At 34.4% G+C, this 20,845-nt stretch overlaps 1 protein-coding gene across 1 annotated transcript; it reads left to right on the top strand.

Moving 5' to 3' along the window:
- On the top strand, nt 1–13,949 carry serp (chitin deacetylase-like protein serp). Its single transcript, XM_034980589.2, has 5 exons — nt 1–145; nt 9,700–9,860; nt 10,615–10,864; nt 12,400–12,721; nt 12,815–13,949. Exons 1-5 carry the CDS (start codon nt 91–93, stop codon nt 13,641–13,643), a joined length of 1,617 nt encoding a protein of 538 aa, XP_034836480.1. The 5' UTR covers nt 1–90; the 3' UTR covers nt 13,644–13,949.
- Nucleotides 13,950–20,845: the final 6,896 nt, after the last annotated feature.

Below are 20,845 nucleotides of genomic sequence, written 5' to 3' on the forward strand. Positions count from 1 at the left end.
GCGCCGTGGGCGAGAGGGGCGGGCGGGGCTCAGATTGAGGCCACTATTTAACCGCTCGGCGGCCGCGCAGCGACCTGTTGTGATCCCGTCATGGCGCGCTACGCCCGTGTCGCTCCTCTGGTCGCGTGTCTCTTATTTGCCTGCGGTGAGTCCTAACCTTTATCTTACGCCTCCAGGTGCCGTCTATTTCGCGACGTCACAGGTGACGCGATGTCACATCCGCGCATCTGCAAGTTAATATGGATGCATCATCAATATCTAGTGCAGCACATAAGTGAACAGTGAATTTGTATGAACTGACCGTCGCGAGATAGACAGTGTCTCTGCAAAGTTTACAATATGAATCCAGACCGAACGTGATCTCCTTGCATCAAATGACTTAAGAATGTAATCAAACTGCGAGCCATTCAAGGACAACCCTAAAGATACAACTATCGAGCCAGTTGTATGTGCATATTATACCGGTGTAGTGAATTTAATTGTATTGATAGTTTAATAGTGATTTGTTTTTATACGGTGCTATATATTAATATTTAATCAATGTTAATTCAGTAAATAAATTAACAGATGCTACGTGTTATCGACGTAACTTACAGGTTTTTAATGCAATAACCAGCTATGATGAATAAATTTAAAAGTCAAAATGAAGATTTATCTGCTCGTTTTTCTTTGTAAATATTTGCTTAGCATTGAGAGCAAATATTAACTTACTTTGTAAAAGCATTAAGTATTATTTGGCACTTAGTGCGACTGCGCATTGTGGTTGTGGAAAACTTTCACATTCAGTCTGTTGCGTTGCGGGTGCGCTGCTGACGTCAGTACGCTTAGTACGAGATTTTATGTCTCACCAACGTTGATAATATTCGAGTATCGAAAACCTTCCGCATTATAATAAACTGGATCTAAACTGCCTTGTTTTAAAGCTCAAGTTTGTCTACACACCTACAGCCAGCGCTCCAAGCGGAAAAGTTGCGAAATTTAAATCAGTCGCAATTTTCGACTTCAATTCAAGGCTTTTTAGGTCCATTTTACGTTGACGGTATTGTGTTTCGACTTTCGAATTCTAGCAATGTTTTGTGAGACGTAAAATCTTATACTAAACGTACTGAGGCGCGCTGCCGTGTCGAGTAATCGCGTAGCGGCGCTAGTAGCTCTGACTGCGTCCATAATGCTTTTTAAAATATTTTTTTCACGCTGTTTTTCCAGGATATAATGAAGCCTATGTCACTCTCTGGCTTCAATGATCCGTTTTTCCGTTGTAACGTGGTTGAAAGACAAAGTAATAAACCAACAAACATACACACTTTCCTATTTAAAATATTATGGGTAGTGTAGTAATAAACGAATAATATAAGTAGATATTTTAATATTATTAAGTAAATACATACCTACTCTATCAGACACTATGTATAAATCTTTGTGATGTTAGGAGTCAGTTGCATTATGCATACCTTTGTTTAATTAATATAAAAGATCATATTATACATTAACTTGGAGTAAAGTCAAGAGTCTTAGCAGATCCTCATTTAAAAAACGGCTACAAATTAAAACAAATTATCCTCATAGTAATCAACAATAAAAACTAAACATTTTCGCTAAGTTCTCAATTTTGTAACATTATGTCTTGATAGATTATTATATAAAATTACAAAACTAATTTTATAACTAGTTTCGCAGTTAAGGTCAAATATTTGACACAAATTGAGTCGAGGAATTTACATTTAAATTGACTGAAACGTATAGTTTTGCTAAAGGTACATAGAAAAGAGATATTACGATAGATTACTACTTAATACATAAATTTTGCATCATCTAACTGTATGAAATATTATGGTTCCAATGTTTTAGTTTTTAAAGGTTCCTTCTGAATGAAAAACGGAATCCTTGTAAGATCACTCATGAAAGTTATTTATGAAAATAGATGAAAACTGTTCACCCCCTCGTCCCTTATCTCTAAAACTAATGAGTCTAGAATAAAATGAAAAAATAGGCAAAATAGTTCTTTCAGCTCACAGAAAAGTTTATAAGCAGGAAATGGTCTTAAAATAACATGGTGAATGTCTCAATATTGTGTGTACAAACTTACATATTCATCGTACACATCGCACTTGTCTGGTTTTTTTTGGTTTATGTATTGCTATGCTGTATATATTATGTAGGTACCTACGCAACACCATTAAAAATTGTTTGTTGACCTATTGCACATCTGAATGAGGTCGAAGTTCAAATACCAATACTTAATAACCAAAACTTTGAACCAAAGAAACAATGATCTGTTATACCTATACATCGTGTGCATATAATATTTATTATCAAGAACTACGTGGCAAATATAGAAAATACCTGTTTTACCTTTGTTGTAAAAAATATTGATAACTTTAAAACATTTATAAATACATACATGTAATAGATAGCAAAACAAACAAACTAATATCAAAAATTTTTGTAAAGATTTTATTCAAATTATGTAACACGGTGTTTGCTAGAGTGCAAATAATTAAGACTGACTGATTGACTGACTGACTAACTACTGACTGATCTATCAACGTACAGCTCGAACTATTACACGGATCAGGCTAAAATTTGGCGCATTTTGACGCAGACATCCGCTAAGAAAGAATATTTGAAAATACATCCTCTAAGGGGGTAAAATAAGGGTTTGAAAATTGTGTAGTCCACGCGGACAAAGTCGCGGGCATAAGCTAGTAAGCTATAAAAGGAACCTAGCAGTAGGTATACCTAATACATCAATTTTTGTACTCAATTTAACCAAAACTTATCTACTGTTTAGAATTTTAGAATACAAGTGCAAAAAGTCTCTTACAAATTGCACGGTCTATTTGATGTCTTAAATGTAAATCTATATAAGTAAATCGAATAAATTCAAGTTCTACTGGCGCACTATACAGGTTGGAAACGTTAAGTGTGCGCAGGTGATTATTTTTATTTTCACAACTTATGAGTTACTAGCTGACGATGACGTGCCCGTGGATTTAGGTTTTTAAGATCGATCCCATGGGAACTCTTTGATTTTCCAGGATAAAAAGTAATGTCACTCTCTAGGTTTGTAACTATAACCATGCAAAAAAATTATCGTTGATCCGTTGCTCTGATCGCATTTATAATACAATTAATGATTCTAAAACTTGTTACTACGTGATAAAAAATTGCATTAAAAATTTAGATGAAATTAACGCAATTGGTCGATATTTTAATTTGAAGTGCTCTCGTAAATGAAAAAATAAGTTTCGTGGACGATTTTTTTTTCAGTATCAAAACATTTGATATTATGAGAACTAATACATATCGGTTCCTTAATCTAAGATGTTATCTGAGGGACGAAATGACGTTAAAATCTTGTAAACGTTCTTTTATGGTCGAAGTTTTTTAATTGTGCCCCATCATAATTATTATAAATTAAAAAGTGAACAAATCTAACATAATAACTGTATAAAATATAACACGAAAACAAATTTAAGCAAAAAAGCAAAAATAAAAACCAGCCAAGTGCGAGTCGGCCTCGGACATTGAGGGTTCTGTGCCTTGGAACACGTCGTGTTTATGATAATTTTGCTGCTAAATATAGCTCCAACTGCATAAATAGCGTAAATTTGTAATCGCGGAAATAAAACTTATGTGATATGTCTACGATTTTTGTCAACGAGAACTACAATATCTACCCAATAAGTTTTGATTCATTTGCGAGTGTATTTGAAGATACACATATAAGATAAGATGAAGATGAATAAATGAAGATACATAGAGTGTGTATTTTTTTTATTGCATTGACTTAGAAGCTTCATTTTTACAGCCGCAAGGGACCGTAAACTAAGTATTTTATATCACGCTTTCCTGAGAGAATAGGTCTTGACAGACTGACAGACGGACAACAAAGTGATAATATAGATTTTTACTTTTGAGTTACGGAACCCTAATAATATTATTAAAGCATGAACTTTTAACGATAATGTATAGGTACTCTTTACGTCGAGCCTTAAAGTCTAAACTGTGTTCTAAAAATCGTTATGTTTGAGCTTTCCCTTCATTCGAGTTTGATAAAATACAGTAGGTAGTAGTAGTACCTACAGTTACAACAAAAATGAAAATTAGTTATTTATATTAGTTTTCAATATTAATTTAACAAAGCATATAATGTACCTATTTTATGCAATTATTACTTTGACCTGACACCAATTTAGATGACTTTAGAGTTTAGATTTTTAATTTTTTTTAAATATGACGTGATATTGCACAAAATTGATGCATAAATTATAAATTAACATATTTTTATACCTTATGGTTGCTTACCATGCCTATCCTCATCATCATCCATCATCAACCACCATCCATCACAACCAAAATATTCTGACTGATTCAGTCAGAATATTTTAAAATTATTGAACATGTTTTATATGGGTCCCTTGACCTGCAATAAAATGATCTTATTTATTTATTATTTATAATCACCGTGAACCGATCGACATTAGTTGCTGGGCATAGGTAGAGAATTCCACACGCGCTAGTCTTAACGCGATTTGCATCCAGCGGCTCTCTACGACTCGTTTATTGTCATATTTTGTCTACCTAGTGGGGAATCTGAAATGCTCATTTTTTTGATTAAACAAAATTGCTCAATTATCATATCGGTGCATCAAAAATATTTCAGGTACCTACCCACTATAATAATATGAAGATTTTTATAAATAAAAATAGTAACATCAACATGATATTGGTTCTGTTAGTTACTTACTACCTACTATCAAATCACTAACGGTCTAAGGTAAAAATTATCCAAACTAGTTTCTGTTGTGATTTGTGAACTTGTCATAATTTATTCTGGGCAGCTTAGTGATGCCCAAAACAGGAGATTATTTAGAGATAAAAATACCAATCTCAATGCAGAATTATAACTTCACTGTCTGTTTATTGCGCTTGTCAAGTTTTTACGATTCCAATGAGCATTTTTTGTTAAGAATGTACATCATATTTATTCATCCAAAATCAAAACCTGTCAAATAATCACTGTACATAAAGAACTTAGTGTATAGCAAACAAAAAGTCCAAATGATCATTTTGGATAAACTATAAAAGAATATTATGAATGGTTGGTAACAAGTATTAGGTATATCGCTGTGATTGGTATATTCTGATAGGTATTCAGTATAAATCTTATAAGTAGGAATGTCTAGTTTTATTTATTATGTATTTTTTATTTCATAATCAAGTTGCTCCGTAGTTGTTGAGTATGCAAATCAGAGCAGTTTTCTAAATTTTCGATGCAAGTGGCAAGAATACCAATTAAGTTATCGCTTGTAAAACTTTCTCTTTAAGCACCAATTTTTTGTTTTCGAATAATTTACTGAAAGTATTAGGTAGACCATAGATTACCTAAATAGGTATAGTATAGGTATAGGAACCTAGGTATTAAATTGTGCGTGTCCAGTCCATGCAAGTTGATCATAAAGCATGTTGCATTATCTTTGTCTATCGAAGTGTCTGCGAGTATTAAAAAGAAAAAGAGAAGAGAGACCAGTAGAATCGCATTATTTTCATAGGCTACTAAGCTCATGGTTCTTTGCAACAAAAGCTACGATGAAACTTTGAATTCTCGCACATCATCGTGAAAAGGAAGCCTAGTAGGATAGGTAAATTGTAAATTTGTAAAGCATGATTGTTCTGAGTGTTGAATGTTGATAAAAAAATTTAGCCTCGTTGGATTTTAACACACCGTGAGAATGCATTGCGTACTACAACAAAATGAATAATAACTGCATTTGGTATCGTGTCATCGAAATCACATTATCACAATTCTCACGCTCTAGCTTTACTGTTAACTATACCTACTACTTGCGGCTATGACTGATAAGATACCTTTATGTAATAAAACAGCTCAGCCCAGCTTCGTTGATGTTTTAACTTGCATTCTTTTCCTAATTCTGTTAAGAACTCTTTACTGGAGCAATACCTCTATTATTATTTATTAATATTATTTATACCTACTTAGAGCAAGCACTCATAAAAATTATTCAGTTAAATACTTCAACACAACAAATTATACTTTTTAGGGTTCCGTAGTAAACAAGGAACCCTTATAGTTTCGCCATGTCCGTCCGTCTGTCTGTCCGTTCGTCGTCGGTTAATCTCAGAGACTATTAGTGCTAGAACTCTGTAATTTGGCATGGGTTTAAATATTAATCACGCCGACAAAGTGCTGAAATAAAATTTTGATAAATATTTTTTTAGAGTAGCTCCCCTACATGTAAAGTGGGGATGGTTTTTTTTCTCGTCTACCCTCTAGTGTGGGGTATCGTTGAATAGGTCTTTTAAAAATACTGTGGGTGTGGGAACATCATATTTCGATTTCTAGATCCGTTTGTAAAATATGATGTTTTAAAGTGCTAATTTTTATTAGACTCAAGTGTCCCCCCCCCCCCCCTCTATCAGCCAAATGGTAGTATATAGGAAAATGAAAAAATTCACAGCAGTAGTATATATAATCAATTTTAAAGGAAAACTATCATGGCTAAGTAGGGTTCACAGGTTAAGGAGTTATATCTGTTGTTCGAGGATTGTGACTACGGAACCCTGCACTGCGCGTGGCCCGCCACGCACTTGGCCGGTTTTTAATAATTCATAGCACTTATTGCCTTCTATGTAACTCGTAGAATCTGGAAATAAAGTGAATAATGAGAATGTCTGAATTTTGCGTGTTAGCCTTCAAAAATGAGAACAGTCACACACGTAATATTTCGTCATTTCCCCGTTATCATCGGGCCTATTTTGACAAAGGATATTAATATAAGGAAAAGTACTCTATGTGGCTTTATACTGATACGTATTCAATATTCGGACAGCGTACAGGGCCGTCGTCCTCGGTGCGCCACTCGCACCGCATAACAGTGCGTTTGTGCTCCAACCTAGGCAGTAGACATTGAACGAAAGTTACATTAATCCTATTAATATTATAGTTATAAATGCGGCAGTGTGTTTATTTGTTGGTATGTCACAATCACGTCGCAACGGAACAACGGATCGACGTGAATTTTTGCATATATATATTATATATATAGATAGATAGATAGAAATACTTTATTGTACACAAAATGCAGTATTTTGTGGCTCATAAATTTTATTGTGATGGAAAATGTATACAGGGTATGACCTAAGTACAGTTAATAATTTTACTTCAATCTTTTTTCCTGCAATATTTATCAAGAAAAGCTTATGAATTTTGACAAAATATGTTACTAAGATTTTATGGTTTGGATTTTAAGATAATATGAGTAATAAAATAAACAAGTGTATAAAACTCTACATAATTAGGTATTAAAACACTCGTGCGACACTATTAAAACACTCGCCTGCGGCTTGGTACTACTTTAATATTGTACTAAATTTATATTTATGAACTCAAAATTTTGTCTTCTTTCATTTAACATCCCACTCGATACGTTAACAAAAAAATCAGAGATTCACTTTTTTGGATACAGTAACATTTGCCATTTGTTAGAATAAAAGGTAGCTAATGGCACCCAGATCGTAATAACGACTCGATTGAGACCTCTTTTATCAAAATCTTTACAGTAGTTTAGGCCCTACGGTGGAACATACATAAATACGAACATACATGTATAACATCCATACTTACATACATACATACATTCATAGACTACTAAAGTCATAACCCTTCCTTTTGGGTTTGCTGTAGTCGGGTAAACATTAATGAGTAAGATAAATCGAACGCTTAGCAGAAGCATCCATATAAAAGACATCAACGCGTTCCACTTTACTTTTATTACACGTATTTCGTAACTCATTCCGAATATTTTCTTATGTTTATACAAGTTTTCTGTAATATACCTACACATTTTTTATTAATATTGCAAAATAAACCTTTTTTAACGAGTGCGTCAAAAAAAAGCCAAATATTTTTGATGATTATGATACGTAACATGGAAGAAAATCGACACATTTTTGTGTAATTTCCTTTGTGCCGCTTTCAAGCTACTGAAAGTGCATTGTGCTAATTTGACTCTTAAAAATCATTTCATCTGACCAAGTCTATCTAGCCTAACGCAATAGAGACTCGTGGAAGATCCGGGTTGAGGAGCATAAATCTTTTGTTTCAGTGGTGACAGTTATTTATAATATTTATACGTAATAATTTTATCATACCTGCTAGATCAGCGAAAATAAAGTTATTGTTATTTGTAAAACTATTAATTCCGAAAAATATAATTTAAGTAATATTGTTTTTTTTAATGATTGAGAGAAGAAGCAAGTTAGTGCCTACTTAATAGTACTAATAAGCGTGAAACACACAAACACAAGTTGGTTCACTGGTACCAAATGCAAGTTGAATAATTTCTTTTATGAGTTTATTCAGTGACTACGCATTACCTATAATATTGCAGCAAATCAGTGTTCATAATGTAATTTGCTAACAAGTTATATGGCTTAGCTAGGTACTTACTTACTATAAAAAAGCAATATATAGAATAATTTATAGCTTTATTGCTTTAAGATACCTACATTTGACCTTAATTTGACATTGTTTGATTGAATACCACTTTAGCCTATAGGTAATATTTAGAATGATTCTAAGCGAGAAAAAATCTATGCATATTCTAGAATGACGGTCGACATTGGCTACGGAGTTTTGTATTTCCTGTTTACATTTCCAAGGCTGTCTTATATGTTTGTTAAAAGTAATTATTATAATAAGGACTGTACTTTCAATAAAAGCATTCTCCTCTTGATATTGAAAATGTAATTTTATCATTTCAATTATGAGGCATAATTAAACAAATCACTAAGAAAGGTGTGAGGAACATTTTTAATAAAGGTGGCAAAAATAGTGGAGTACTTTTCGCTCTCGCAAGCGAACAATTTACTATCTAATATTGCGAGGGCCCAGTTTCCTTGTGTTACGTTCTTCGATCGCATATACTCACACAAGCTAACGCACCTATTCGCACATAATATTACCTATTTTATATAATCTCTTTAAGTAGGTACATACCTACCTATTACTAAAGTATAAAACGCGTCATATTTCATCTAAACACCAAATTGATAAAAACACTGAAGCCCGAAAATAGTAATAATAAGAATTATTTTCAAATTAATGGCGACTAGAAATTCTAATTCTATCTTTCTTGTTTCTATTCAAAAAGTAATGTCTTGTACATATTTAAATTAAAAAAACTGGTTTGTATATTTAAAACAGGCAAATTTCCATGATTTCCTGATTCATAATTAGCGGTCAAGCGAATCAACTATTCCGTGACCTTTTCAAATTATAATAATTTCAACACAACGCGCGTACAAAAGCATCAAATACCATGCATAATGTAACAATTTGATATATTCAGAAGAACTTAGAAAGAGTCGTCCTTGTCGCTGGCATTTTGAAGCGAGTCAAATGTCACGTGCGCTCACCTCACCTTTGACTTTTCTAACATCTCCAAGTGACATTTTAGTTTAATGTGAGTTTTAAAAAACTGCGAAGCATTTGCAAATACAGCAGAATATAATAAACACGAATAAGCGTAACTTTTATTTTTAGTGCGTATTAGTAAATAATTATTAATCCTTTAATCTAAGTTATTAATGTAGTGCCATCTTTCCCAATGTTATATTATTAATTTAGGTAAAATGTAGTGGTATGGGTTAAAAATAATGAATAATATTTTATAGCGGTGGCCGATGGACACCGTTGGCGGCGACAAGCCGATGACTCCAAGAAAGACGACAACCAGGAGCTAGAGTTATGCAAGGACAAGGACGCTGGCGAATGGTTCCGGCTGGTGTCTGGCGACGGCGACAACTGTCGTGACGTAATCCAGTGTACTGCCTCGGTAAGTGCAATAATTACTACTTTTAAATACATATAATAATATTTTAAATACAATATGTATGTATGTACATAAATATTATCTTTTTTTTAAAAACGTCCTATTTGTATTAATGCGACACCTACAATGATCATCTATGATTGAAACACCTTTTTACATTGTACTAAATGTATGTAATTAGTCTTCTTGTCGAGAGGTTTAGCGTAGCGTACAACATAAATATTTATGTATCTCGTGACTTACCGACCTTGCTTATATTCAGATTAATCTGTAATGTCAATCTAATTGCAATGTAGTGTGTAGTGCAATGTAATATGTGCAGCTGACTTCTCCCTAAGACAATATTTAACTAAGTAAATGTAATAAAACATCAAACTTTAAAATCAACTTAGTCCATACTAATATTATGTGCACTCATCCGTGAAATCACGGATTCCGTAAAAATACGAATTGAATGAGTACGTATTTGTATGACGGTCACTTCGAAGAATCACGGATATGAACCGAACGAAAACGCGAATACGGATGAGTGCACAAACGTCCATAGACTACTTTTTATCCCAGAAAATCAGAGAGTTTTATAAATCTAAATCCAAGCCAACAGAGTTGCAGACATCATTTCTATTAGATATTATTTTTAATAGTTTGTCATCGGAAAAAAAAGTTGTAGTGAGTAGCATTGAATGAAGCGGAAAAGGAATTTGAGTGAACTTAAAAAAATATGAAAGATCATGCCTTTTTGTTTTGTTCCAAACAGGGCATACAAGCTATCCGTTGTCCAGCCGGTTTGTTCTTTGACATTGAGAAGCAAACTTGCGACTGGAAAGATGCCGTGAAAAATTGCAAGCTAAAGAGCAAGGAACGCAAAGTGAAACCACTCTTGTATACTGAGGAACCACTATGTCAAGATGGCTTCTTGGCTTGCGGAGACTCCACTTGTATCGAGCGTGGATTGTTCTGTAATGGCGATAAAGATTGTGTCGATGGATCTGATGAAAATTCTTGTGGTAAGTGATTTTAACTGATATGAATCGAATTGTACATTAACTCTACGTATTATTTTTAAAGGATCTAATCTTGAAATATTTGTATTACTGAACTTGAACAGCTGCAAATAAAAACTAGCTTATGAGGCGTAACGAACGACTTGCCTGAAATACCAATCACTTGGCCTAAAAAACATCTCAATGCTGTGTCGTAACGCACCTTAACCAAATGGGTTGTTATTTTATTTACATTTTAATGAATACGTTAACATTTTAAATATTTATGCAACGTATTCCAAGAATTTAATCTTAGCGAAATTAATTATCGCCTATGCAAACTACAAATTGTATTCAAAGAAGTAGGTAGGTAGGTATTTGTTTATACTCGACGTGGCTTTTTATACTGGCTGGAGTATAAGCTACAGTCATGCTATTCATAGTCATATATATATAATATATCATTGTTAAATTATTAAATTTTATAATTTCATAATATCCTTAATGTTTCTTTCTAAGCCTTCAAAACATTATAAACTTAATAGTAATAAACGAAATAAGTATATTTTTTTTCTTTGAGTAACACAACGACCCAGTCGAGCAAAGCCAATGTTTTGTAATCGCTTCAATTTTAGTTGCAAATTTTAATAGGCATGTTAATTTACGTAAATGTACCTACTAGTAGATGGACAGAAATTTATAACGATTTATTTCAGGTATCAACATTCGTCATAGGCATATCTTCTTATCTATATATATATAAAAGGAAAAGGTGACTGACTGACTGAATGACTGACTGACTGATCTATCAACGCACAACTCAAACTACTGGACGGATCGGGCTGAAATTTGGCATGCAGATAGCTATTATGACGTAGGCATCCGCTAAGAAAGGATTTTTGAAAATTCAACTCCTAAGGGGGTGAAATTGGGTTTTGAAATTTTGTAGTCCACGCGGACGAAGTCGCGAGCATAAGCTAGTCTATATATAAAAATGAATCGCTGAATGTGTTGCTGATCGCAAATCTCGAAAACAGCTGAACCGATTTCGCTAATTCTTTTTTTATAATACTCCTTGAAGTACGAGGATGGTTCTTACGGAGAGCAAAATTTTAAAAAAATCCTGAAAAAGAATCGACTGTTAGGCGGTACGAAGTTCGCCGGCGGGGCAGTTAGTTTCTTATAAAAAAGTGAAATCAAGTGTCAGTATGGATTTGACTAAGCGAAAGTAGGTACCCATACTGGTTCCGTGTCTCACCTCTAGACCTGCGTGTCTCTAATAGCTCTATAGTCTATATTCGCAGTAGCTAGTAGTAGCAGCATTTATCATAAACATGTATGTTCTATAAAAAGAACATTATTATATTATAGAGGTGCCTCGCACTACATTTTTTTTGGGTGGGTGTACAATAAAGCATATTTTCATTCATTCATTCATTACGAGTATAATAAGAAATTGTATCTCCTTGAATATCACATCAAAATAGTGGTTCATCACTAAATATAAAGTAGATAATTTCAACGGCATCTATTAAACTGATATTTTCTCTTTGTTTTAGATATTGACAATGATCCTAACAGGGCTCCACCATGCGACACTTCGCAGTGTGTATTACCCGACTGTTTCTGCTCGGAAGACGGCACCGTGATCCCTGGAGACTTACCTGCCAAAGATGTGCCTCAGATGATTACCATCACTTTTGATGACGCCATCAACAATAATAACATCGAACTCTACAAAGAAATTTTCAATGGAAAACGTAAAAATCCAAACGGTTGTGATATCAAGGCCACATACTTTGTTTCACACAAATACACGAACTATTCAGCCGTGCAAGAAACGCACAGAAAGGGACACGAAATCGCCGTACACTCGATCACGTAAGTTTCTATTTTATTACATTTTGATTTTAGGGCCGACAACTACTTACTGTTGTAGTATGCTGTGATGCTTAATATTTCAATTGTTTATAGGCACAATGACGATGAACGTTTCTGGAGCAACGCCTCCATTGATGATTGGGGTAAAGAAATGGCTGGCATGAGAGTTATCACCGAAAAATTCGCAAACATTACCGATAACAGCGTCGTGGGTGTCCGTGCCCCTTATCTACGTGTGGGAGGCAATAATCAATTTACCATGATGGAAGAACAAGCTTTCCTGTACGACAGTTCTATTACAGCTCCTCTGTCTAATCCGCCTCTATGGCCTTACACTATGTACTTCCGCATGCCTCATCGCTGCCACGGCAATTTGCAAAGCTGCCCAACTAGGAGCCACGCCGTCTGGGAGATGGTAATGAACGAACTCGACCGCCGTGAAGATCCTTCCAATGACGAATACTTGCCCGGATGTGCCATGGTCGACTCTTGCTCAAATATCCTTACTGGTGACCAGTTCTATAATTTCCTGAATCATAACTTTGACCGTCACTACGATCAGAACAAAGCTCCTCTCGGTCTTTACTTCCACGCAGCGTGGTTGAAGAATAATCCCGAATTCTTAGAAGCTTTCTTGTATTGGATTGATGAAATCCTACAAACTCACAATGATGTATATTTCGTAACAATGACACAAGTAATCCAATGGATACAAAACCCACGTACTATTTCCGAACTCAAGAACTTTGAACCATGGAGGGAAAAGTGCTCCGTAGAGGCTGACCCGGCTTGTTGGGTACCTCATTCATGTAAGTTGATATCGAAGGAGGTTCCCGGTGAAACCATCAATTTACAAACGTGTGTCAGGTGCCCAGTCAACTACCCCTGGCTCAATGACCCCACGGGTGATGGTCATTACTAGATGAGATCTCGCGCCTCACCTGGTGCAAATTAGTTTATATAAAAAAATTGCAATTCATTATTGCAAGGACTGTATATTCGGGGTTCAAATAAAATGCCAACTTTATTTAGTGTTGACATGTTCGTTGACGAATGTGTCCGTGTAATTAGAAAATGTACTGGGTTAAAATCCCGTCTGTAGTCTAAGTACCTACCTAAATATTTGTAATATAGACTCACATGATATTTAATAGGTCTGTTTTAATACTTTATGTGATTTTTTTTACTTAAGTCTGTTGGATAAAATTAAAAATAAAAATAAAACATGTGCTTGTTTTTTATTGTGATACAATGCTTAAAAATATCTTTATATATAAAATTCAAAGTCCTGACTGACTGACTGACATATATATCAACGCACAGCCTAAACCGCTGGTCCTAGAGACATGAAATTTGGAGGGTTTGTTCTTTGTAAAGAGTAAGTATCCACTAAGAATGGACATTTTGAAATTCCACCCCTAAGTGGGTTAAATGGGGGACGGAAGTTTGTATGAAAGTCTGTTATTTTTGAAGTTACATCGATGAAAATTGGTATTTAAGCTTTCGGTTAAAAATAAAAAATACGTATTTCACGATTTTTGGAAATTCTACTACCGAGAGGGTTAAATAGGGGATGGAAGTTTATATGAAAGTCCGTCCTTTTTCAAGTTATTTGCATGAAAATTGGTATTTGGGTTTTCGGCAACAAATGAAGAAATATGTATTTCAGAATTTTTGGAAATTCAACCCCCACCTCGATTTTCTAAATTCCACCCGAGCGAAGCCGGGGCGGGTCAGCTAGTATCTAATAATTGTCATAGCAAACAAACCATTTCTTTCGATCTAAGGCGAAAATTAATGCCATTAACATTACAAAAGCTATACCTACAATAAACACAGCTTAAACAAGTAGATAATCTTCTGTTCTTTCTTACATAATATGCTTAGTTATGTTAATGTTCTAGCAGAGTGAACTATTAGTTCTAAGTAGACAAGTGCTAGGCAGATCGGTTTCGGCAGTTGGCGTCGAGGTTATCAAAAAACGCTCTCCTTGAACGTTTCACTCGCGTCATTCGGAGCCTTACTAAGTATTATTTTTGACCTAAAATAACAACCTGTGACCAAATCGGTACCATAGGCAACAAGAGCCGAGTTCGTTTCCGCTGTAGCGGAACCGAGATGGTGTGTTTTCGATCAATCACATTATAGAGATATGACGTAATAAAATTACCACGTCTTCCAAGAATTACCTGATTAGCCAGGCCTCCCCTGATCCCCTTCACTCCATTTCAGTGGAGGATTCCTTATGGTAACCCGGTTTGCTGAAAAATTTGAAGGACAATTTGATACTGAGAAATAATTGCATGCTGATACATATATGGCAATTATGATAAACATACCCATAAAAATATTCTAACTTTTCTACAGAATTATTGTACTTACGGATAATAGGTCCTACAAGAAGCCAAGAAGTAAGTACGATTAGTCAACGTTTAAGCTGTTGTGACTTGTGTTGTGAGTGATATTCATTATAAACGACTAAAACTCACGAAAAATTATCAGAGTAAGTATGCCCAACTGACTAGTTTTGATTTTCAAACCCATAAGTCCTTACTCATACTTAAGCGGGGCCGACGCGAAGCATACTTAATTAAGGGGTGCTCCGTTAATTTCACAAGAATTTAAGTTTATAAGAAGTAGGTTAGTAGGTTATACTCGTAATTTAATCTAAAGCAAATTAACTTGCTTATATAATTGATAGATAAACATTCCAATTTGGACCGTTGTTCTGTACGACTCATAACGATCTTGGCTTTGTTAAAGGATCACATCATCGTCACAAATAAATACTCAAAATAACTGAATGTATACCTACTCATTGCTATTCATTTACCGTCCACATAAGCTACGTAAGTATCTACTATTAGAGTGGCAAGAATTTCTGCAAAATAAAAATGTTAGAATATGAATAAATACGCTGAAAACACTCACTCTAGACGAAAGGCTAAAAGTACATTTTTACATAGAAATGAGATGGTATAGGACCCAGAGTATAGGTATTATATATGTCAGATTATGATTTTTGGCGGTGATAGCCTCCTAGTTGTTAAGACGTTGGCCTCTTATTCGGGAGGTCGGCGGTTTGGTCCTGGGCACGTACCCTTAACTTTTCGGAGATATGTGCGTTTTAAGCAATTAAACATCACTTGCATTACCGGTGAAGGAAAATATCGTGAGGAAACCTGCATGCCTGGGAGTTAGTGAGCAGACGATGGGTTGATGACGATGATGATGATACGATTTTTAGTTTAATGAGATATATTTTTAAGTTTTATGTTTAAACTTCACTATTTGAATTTAAGTGAGTTTGTATTGTAACTGACTTACTTGAAATAAATAATTTTTTATCACTATGTTCATTGTTTGTTTTCAATTCCGTGGCTTTAATGTTAGTCGGTCAATTTCGGAAAAGCTGCATCAATCTGGTTCATTGCTACAATGTCTATTGTTGTGATAGGCTGAATTTATTATCTACATTCTAAAGTTTAAACTTTAAACGACTTTGAGACGGTACTTTGAGAAATCATAATACCACTGCGCTAATATGATATGGAGGATAGTATGGTAAATATGTGATAGTATGGTTGGTATGCGATCGACGATGGCATGGTATGGTGATGCTGCAACCAGGACAGTCTGCAGACTTTTCAACTGCTCGACTGCAGATGATTGGACTTTTTGATTCGGTCTCTATGAGTAAGTACAGTTGGTACAGTTGGCGGGCAGGTCTCTCTGGAGACCTAAATCTGCTAATGGTGCAAAATGATGATTTTTTATATACATAGTGAGTAAATTAACAAGCGGTTCACCGCCGCCCATGAACATTTGGAGAACCAGAAGAACTGCCAATACTGGCTTTTCAGGACTTTGTTGATCCACCCTTTGGATAACCCCAAGTTGAAATCTAGTGGGAACACCGTTGAACGGAATTGGTTCCACATTTTGCATGAAATCAGCCCTATTATATGTAGGCCATCGAGTTTATTTTAAACTATTCAATGTTTAATTTTATATAAAGTTTAATCTTTCCCAACATAAACATAAAATGCATTTTATATGCATAGGTACCTACTTATAATGATATTTAATTTTTCTTCAGCTAGGTTAGGTACCTAGTTGACGATTAAAAAATCAGCGGCAAATCAAGCAATACTTACTAAATACTTAAATCATTTAATTTTATACTTCAAAGGCTCATTAAAAATCATGTAAGTTATAGGCTGCATGTATTTACAATCGCGTAGTATTAAGGTAGTTTGTTGCGGAAATTAGATTCCGGTTAATAATATCCAAGAACTTGTAAATAGGTAACAGCCGTTGTGTATTTCCGTATTCCATGATATATTACTGAATTATTTATCCACACTTTGAAAGTGCGAGTGTCAGTGTCTTGGATACTATGCCCATTAATGATCACTTGGATGGTATATTTTTGTTAATGCTTTTGCGAAGGTGCGAAACGTGCGCTATGGAGGCAACAGCACAACGGCGGCTTATCATGACATCACCATCGGCATGCAGCCGTAGTCGAGGATGCACATTGATTTCTTGAAAACGCTTTTAATTCTTATCGATCCTACTTCAAGAGACTTTAGTTTATTTTTGTTCTTTGTAAATAAGTGTGTAACTTTGAAATAAATAAAAGATCAGGCAGAGTGAAAGCATATTCTCACACATGCATAGGTAGGTATATTTCTGTAAGTGTAAGCATAAGCTGTGATAGCATAGTGGTTAGGACGTCTAATCGGAGGTCAGGGGTTCGATCCCGGGCACGCACCTCTAACTTTTCGGAGTTATGTGCGTTTTAATTAATTAAATATCACTTGCTTTAACGGTGAAGGAAAACATCGTGAGGAAACCTGCATGCCTGAGAGTTCTCCATAATGTTCTCAAAGGTGTGTGAAGTCTACCAATCCGCACATGGCCAGCGTCGTAGACTATGGCCAAAACCCCTCTCACTCTGAGAGGAGACCCATAAATGCAATGGAGAATAAAATCATTAAATGAATGGATTATCAAAAAACCAGCAACCAGCACTTTTTTGATACATGAAAAGTATTTAATATGGTATACCTACCCGTAGATATACCTCAGTAATTTTAAAACAAGACAATAGGTGCAAAACGCCACCAACACACCGCCCTCCCTTAGCTGACACATTGGCCTCGGTGGGTGGCTCGTTGCACATCATCACCTTCGATCCGGCCATCTGTATATATAAGAATACCGTCATCACAGCAAACTTTCCATTTGGTGTTGCAATGCGCAGTGTAAATGGAAACAAAATAAGGACAATGAAAATCAATAGAATTGTTGTTGGTAGGTATATAAATAGAGAGTTAGCAGTGTGTACTGAAACCACTAATATAATATCAGCAAGTATAGTCATGCAGAGAGTCACAGTACGGCCTGTGATAGTGAAAGCAGTGAAAGTCATCAGGTGGAGTTTGCGCTGTCGTAGCAGCCTTTATTTCTGTTCTTACACTTCTTAAAATAACATTCTCTTGCGTAATCATAACATAAGTCATGATAAAGAATATCATTAGTTTCTGATGATTTAAATTGTTTGTTTATTTTTTGTTATTTTACAAATACCTATTGAACATATCTATATGTATCTATTTTAATCCTTTACAATACATACACACAAAGTAATTGTTCACATAATTGCTCAAAAATTAAGTTTACATAAACATAATGTACTTATAAAGCTTATTTTGGTGTATCTGTATATAGTAGGTATAGATATAAAATATTGGTCTAATAAAACAGGTTATATATCAAGTTAAGTTTAGTATTCATATGATATGTTTTCCTTATTCGTTAAGCTCTTGTCCAAGAAAAATAAGACACGATCACGTCTTAAATCTTTTGTAATAAGTTCTCCGAAATAAACTTAACAAAGTTTGTTTAACATTTATTTATGCAAAATTGATTTGAAATGAAAAAACAATATTTATAATTACTACTTACCTTATCCATTCGATTTGTTTTAATTTCTGTTTAGAAGTTAACATCTTAATATTGCAATCTCAACAATACAGGGACTTTGGTTGTTGGCCTTATTCATACAGACTTAGAAATACGTAGTAGGTATATCTTAACATTATGTATAATATCGATAGGTATACATTGGTGTGCATGCATTGTCGCAAGTGAAAGGAAATATCTTGAAGGATCCTTGACTCTTGCGCGCCTACTCGCCGCCGCGTCGCGCTTCGTCAGTACCTTTGCTTTTGACGTCTCATGTTCTGCGCATCTCATTAGATACCTAAGTATATTTATGTACACGTAGTCAGTAAGAAAAAATTCCACAGCGCTTTATTTCAAGGATAAGTAAGTAAAATCGTAAAATTAATATAAAGTAAATAATTCTTGAAAACTTTAAGGTTAAAAGGACTTAGACCTTCTCAATATTGAAGTTGTACAGTACGCAGCCGAATGTAATGTACATCGACCTTTAGCGGATTTGTAAAACATTGTCTCTGTCGTTGAGACCGACAAATCATCATATAGGTATGAGTGACAGAGACTACGCTCTACAAAGCCAAAATGTCATTTTAAAGGCCGATGTACATTACTTTCTGCCGCGTACTGTAAGTATTTATTTATTTTATTTATATTTTTTAATCATATTAATCATATTACGCGCTATCTGCGACTAGTGAGACCAAAATTTACTTAATGCAAATCGCAATTAAATCACAGAACCAATCACAAGCGGCGTATTAGTTAATCCTTGTTAGTCAAAAAATATAATGTAATTTTAATAATTTTAATTTTATAATTTTAATTCTAAAAATCTTTCATAAAGTGCGATCAACTTCATAGTTTCCATCTTGTACCTAATAGCTGTAAAATGTGTACCTAATTCAAATTACATTGCTTAAAACTTATACATGTATAACTGTAATAATAATAATATGTTCATTGGAAAAATAAAAATATATCTCATAAGACCTTTAATAGTACGAAGTGACTGATACCTTCAACTTCCAGAAATGGCAAAAACTACTTTACTTCCTGAATTCCAGAACAACTTCCGGAATAGCTCCTACATTTTCACTGGATGTATCTACCTACTTCCTTATTTGTACATAAAATTTAATTAACCAGCATATTTCCCATTACTTACTCGTAACTGAAATAAAATATATTTACATATTTCTACCAAGATTATAAGACGAATCTTATGATACCTCAGTGGCTAAAATGGGTTCGATCGTTTAGGTTTTATGTCAAACAGAAACGTATGACATAAATCTTCTTATATATTCTAATCAAAGAATTTGTATGTACTACTAATAAAAGGAAAATCTGACTGACTGACTGACTGACTGATCTATCGACGCACAACTCAAACTACGGATGGATCGGGTTGTAGTTTGGCATGCAGATAGGTATTATGACGTAGACATCCACCAAGAAAGAGTTTTTGAAACTTCAACCCCTACAAGGGTAAAATAGGGATTTGAACTTTGAAAATTGTGTAGTCCACGCGGACGAAGTTGCGGGAATAAGCTAGTGATATTCTGTGCAAACAAATATACACTTAACTTCTGGTGTGATCTGATGATCTTAATTAATGTGAATATCTGTGAACAAAATTATTATTGACACAAAAGAGTGGCTTCCTGTCTATAAATTATATTTAGGCGTTCTAATCATTCACACTTTCACACGATGTGTTTCATACCTATGTTGCATAACTTAATGTTTTGGAAGATTTACTTCGTAAACTATCGATTGCTAATTTCATACCAATATGCAGTTGTTACGTGCACATCTGTATATCTAATAGGTATAAAATGGATACTTGACACACATATCTGCCATGTAAGATGCACACCGCTATTTATGTCTATAATTCTTAACCAACATAAATTGTAAAAATAATAATTATTACATTGTTAGGATTTCTATTTTATTGACGTAAAGTTTTTCTCTTTGAGTTACGAGTAGAATATTCCGGTGGCCCATAACTTAATGTTTTAATGTTAAAAATTGTCTTAATGTTTTTACCTAAATATACAATTAAAAACCCCATTTATAATAATCTAACACTAATATCATGTCCTTTTCTTTTAATGTGACACACTCGCTAGTAATTCTAATTTGTTGATT

The sequence above is a fragment of the Maniola hyperantus genome, chromosome 1, assembly GCF_902806685.2.
Source record: "Maniola hyperantus chromosome 1, iAphHyp1.2, whole genome shotgun sequence".
Lineage (NCBI taxonomy): Eukaryota > Metazoa > Arthropoda > Insecta > Lepidoptera > Nymphalidae > Maniola > Maniola hyperantus.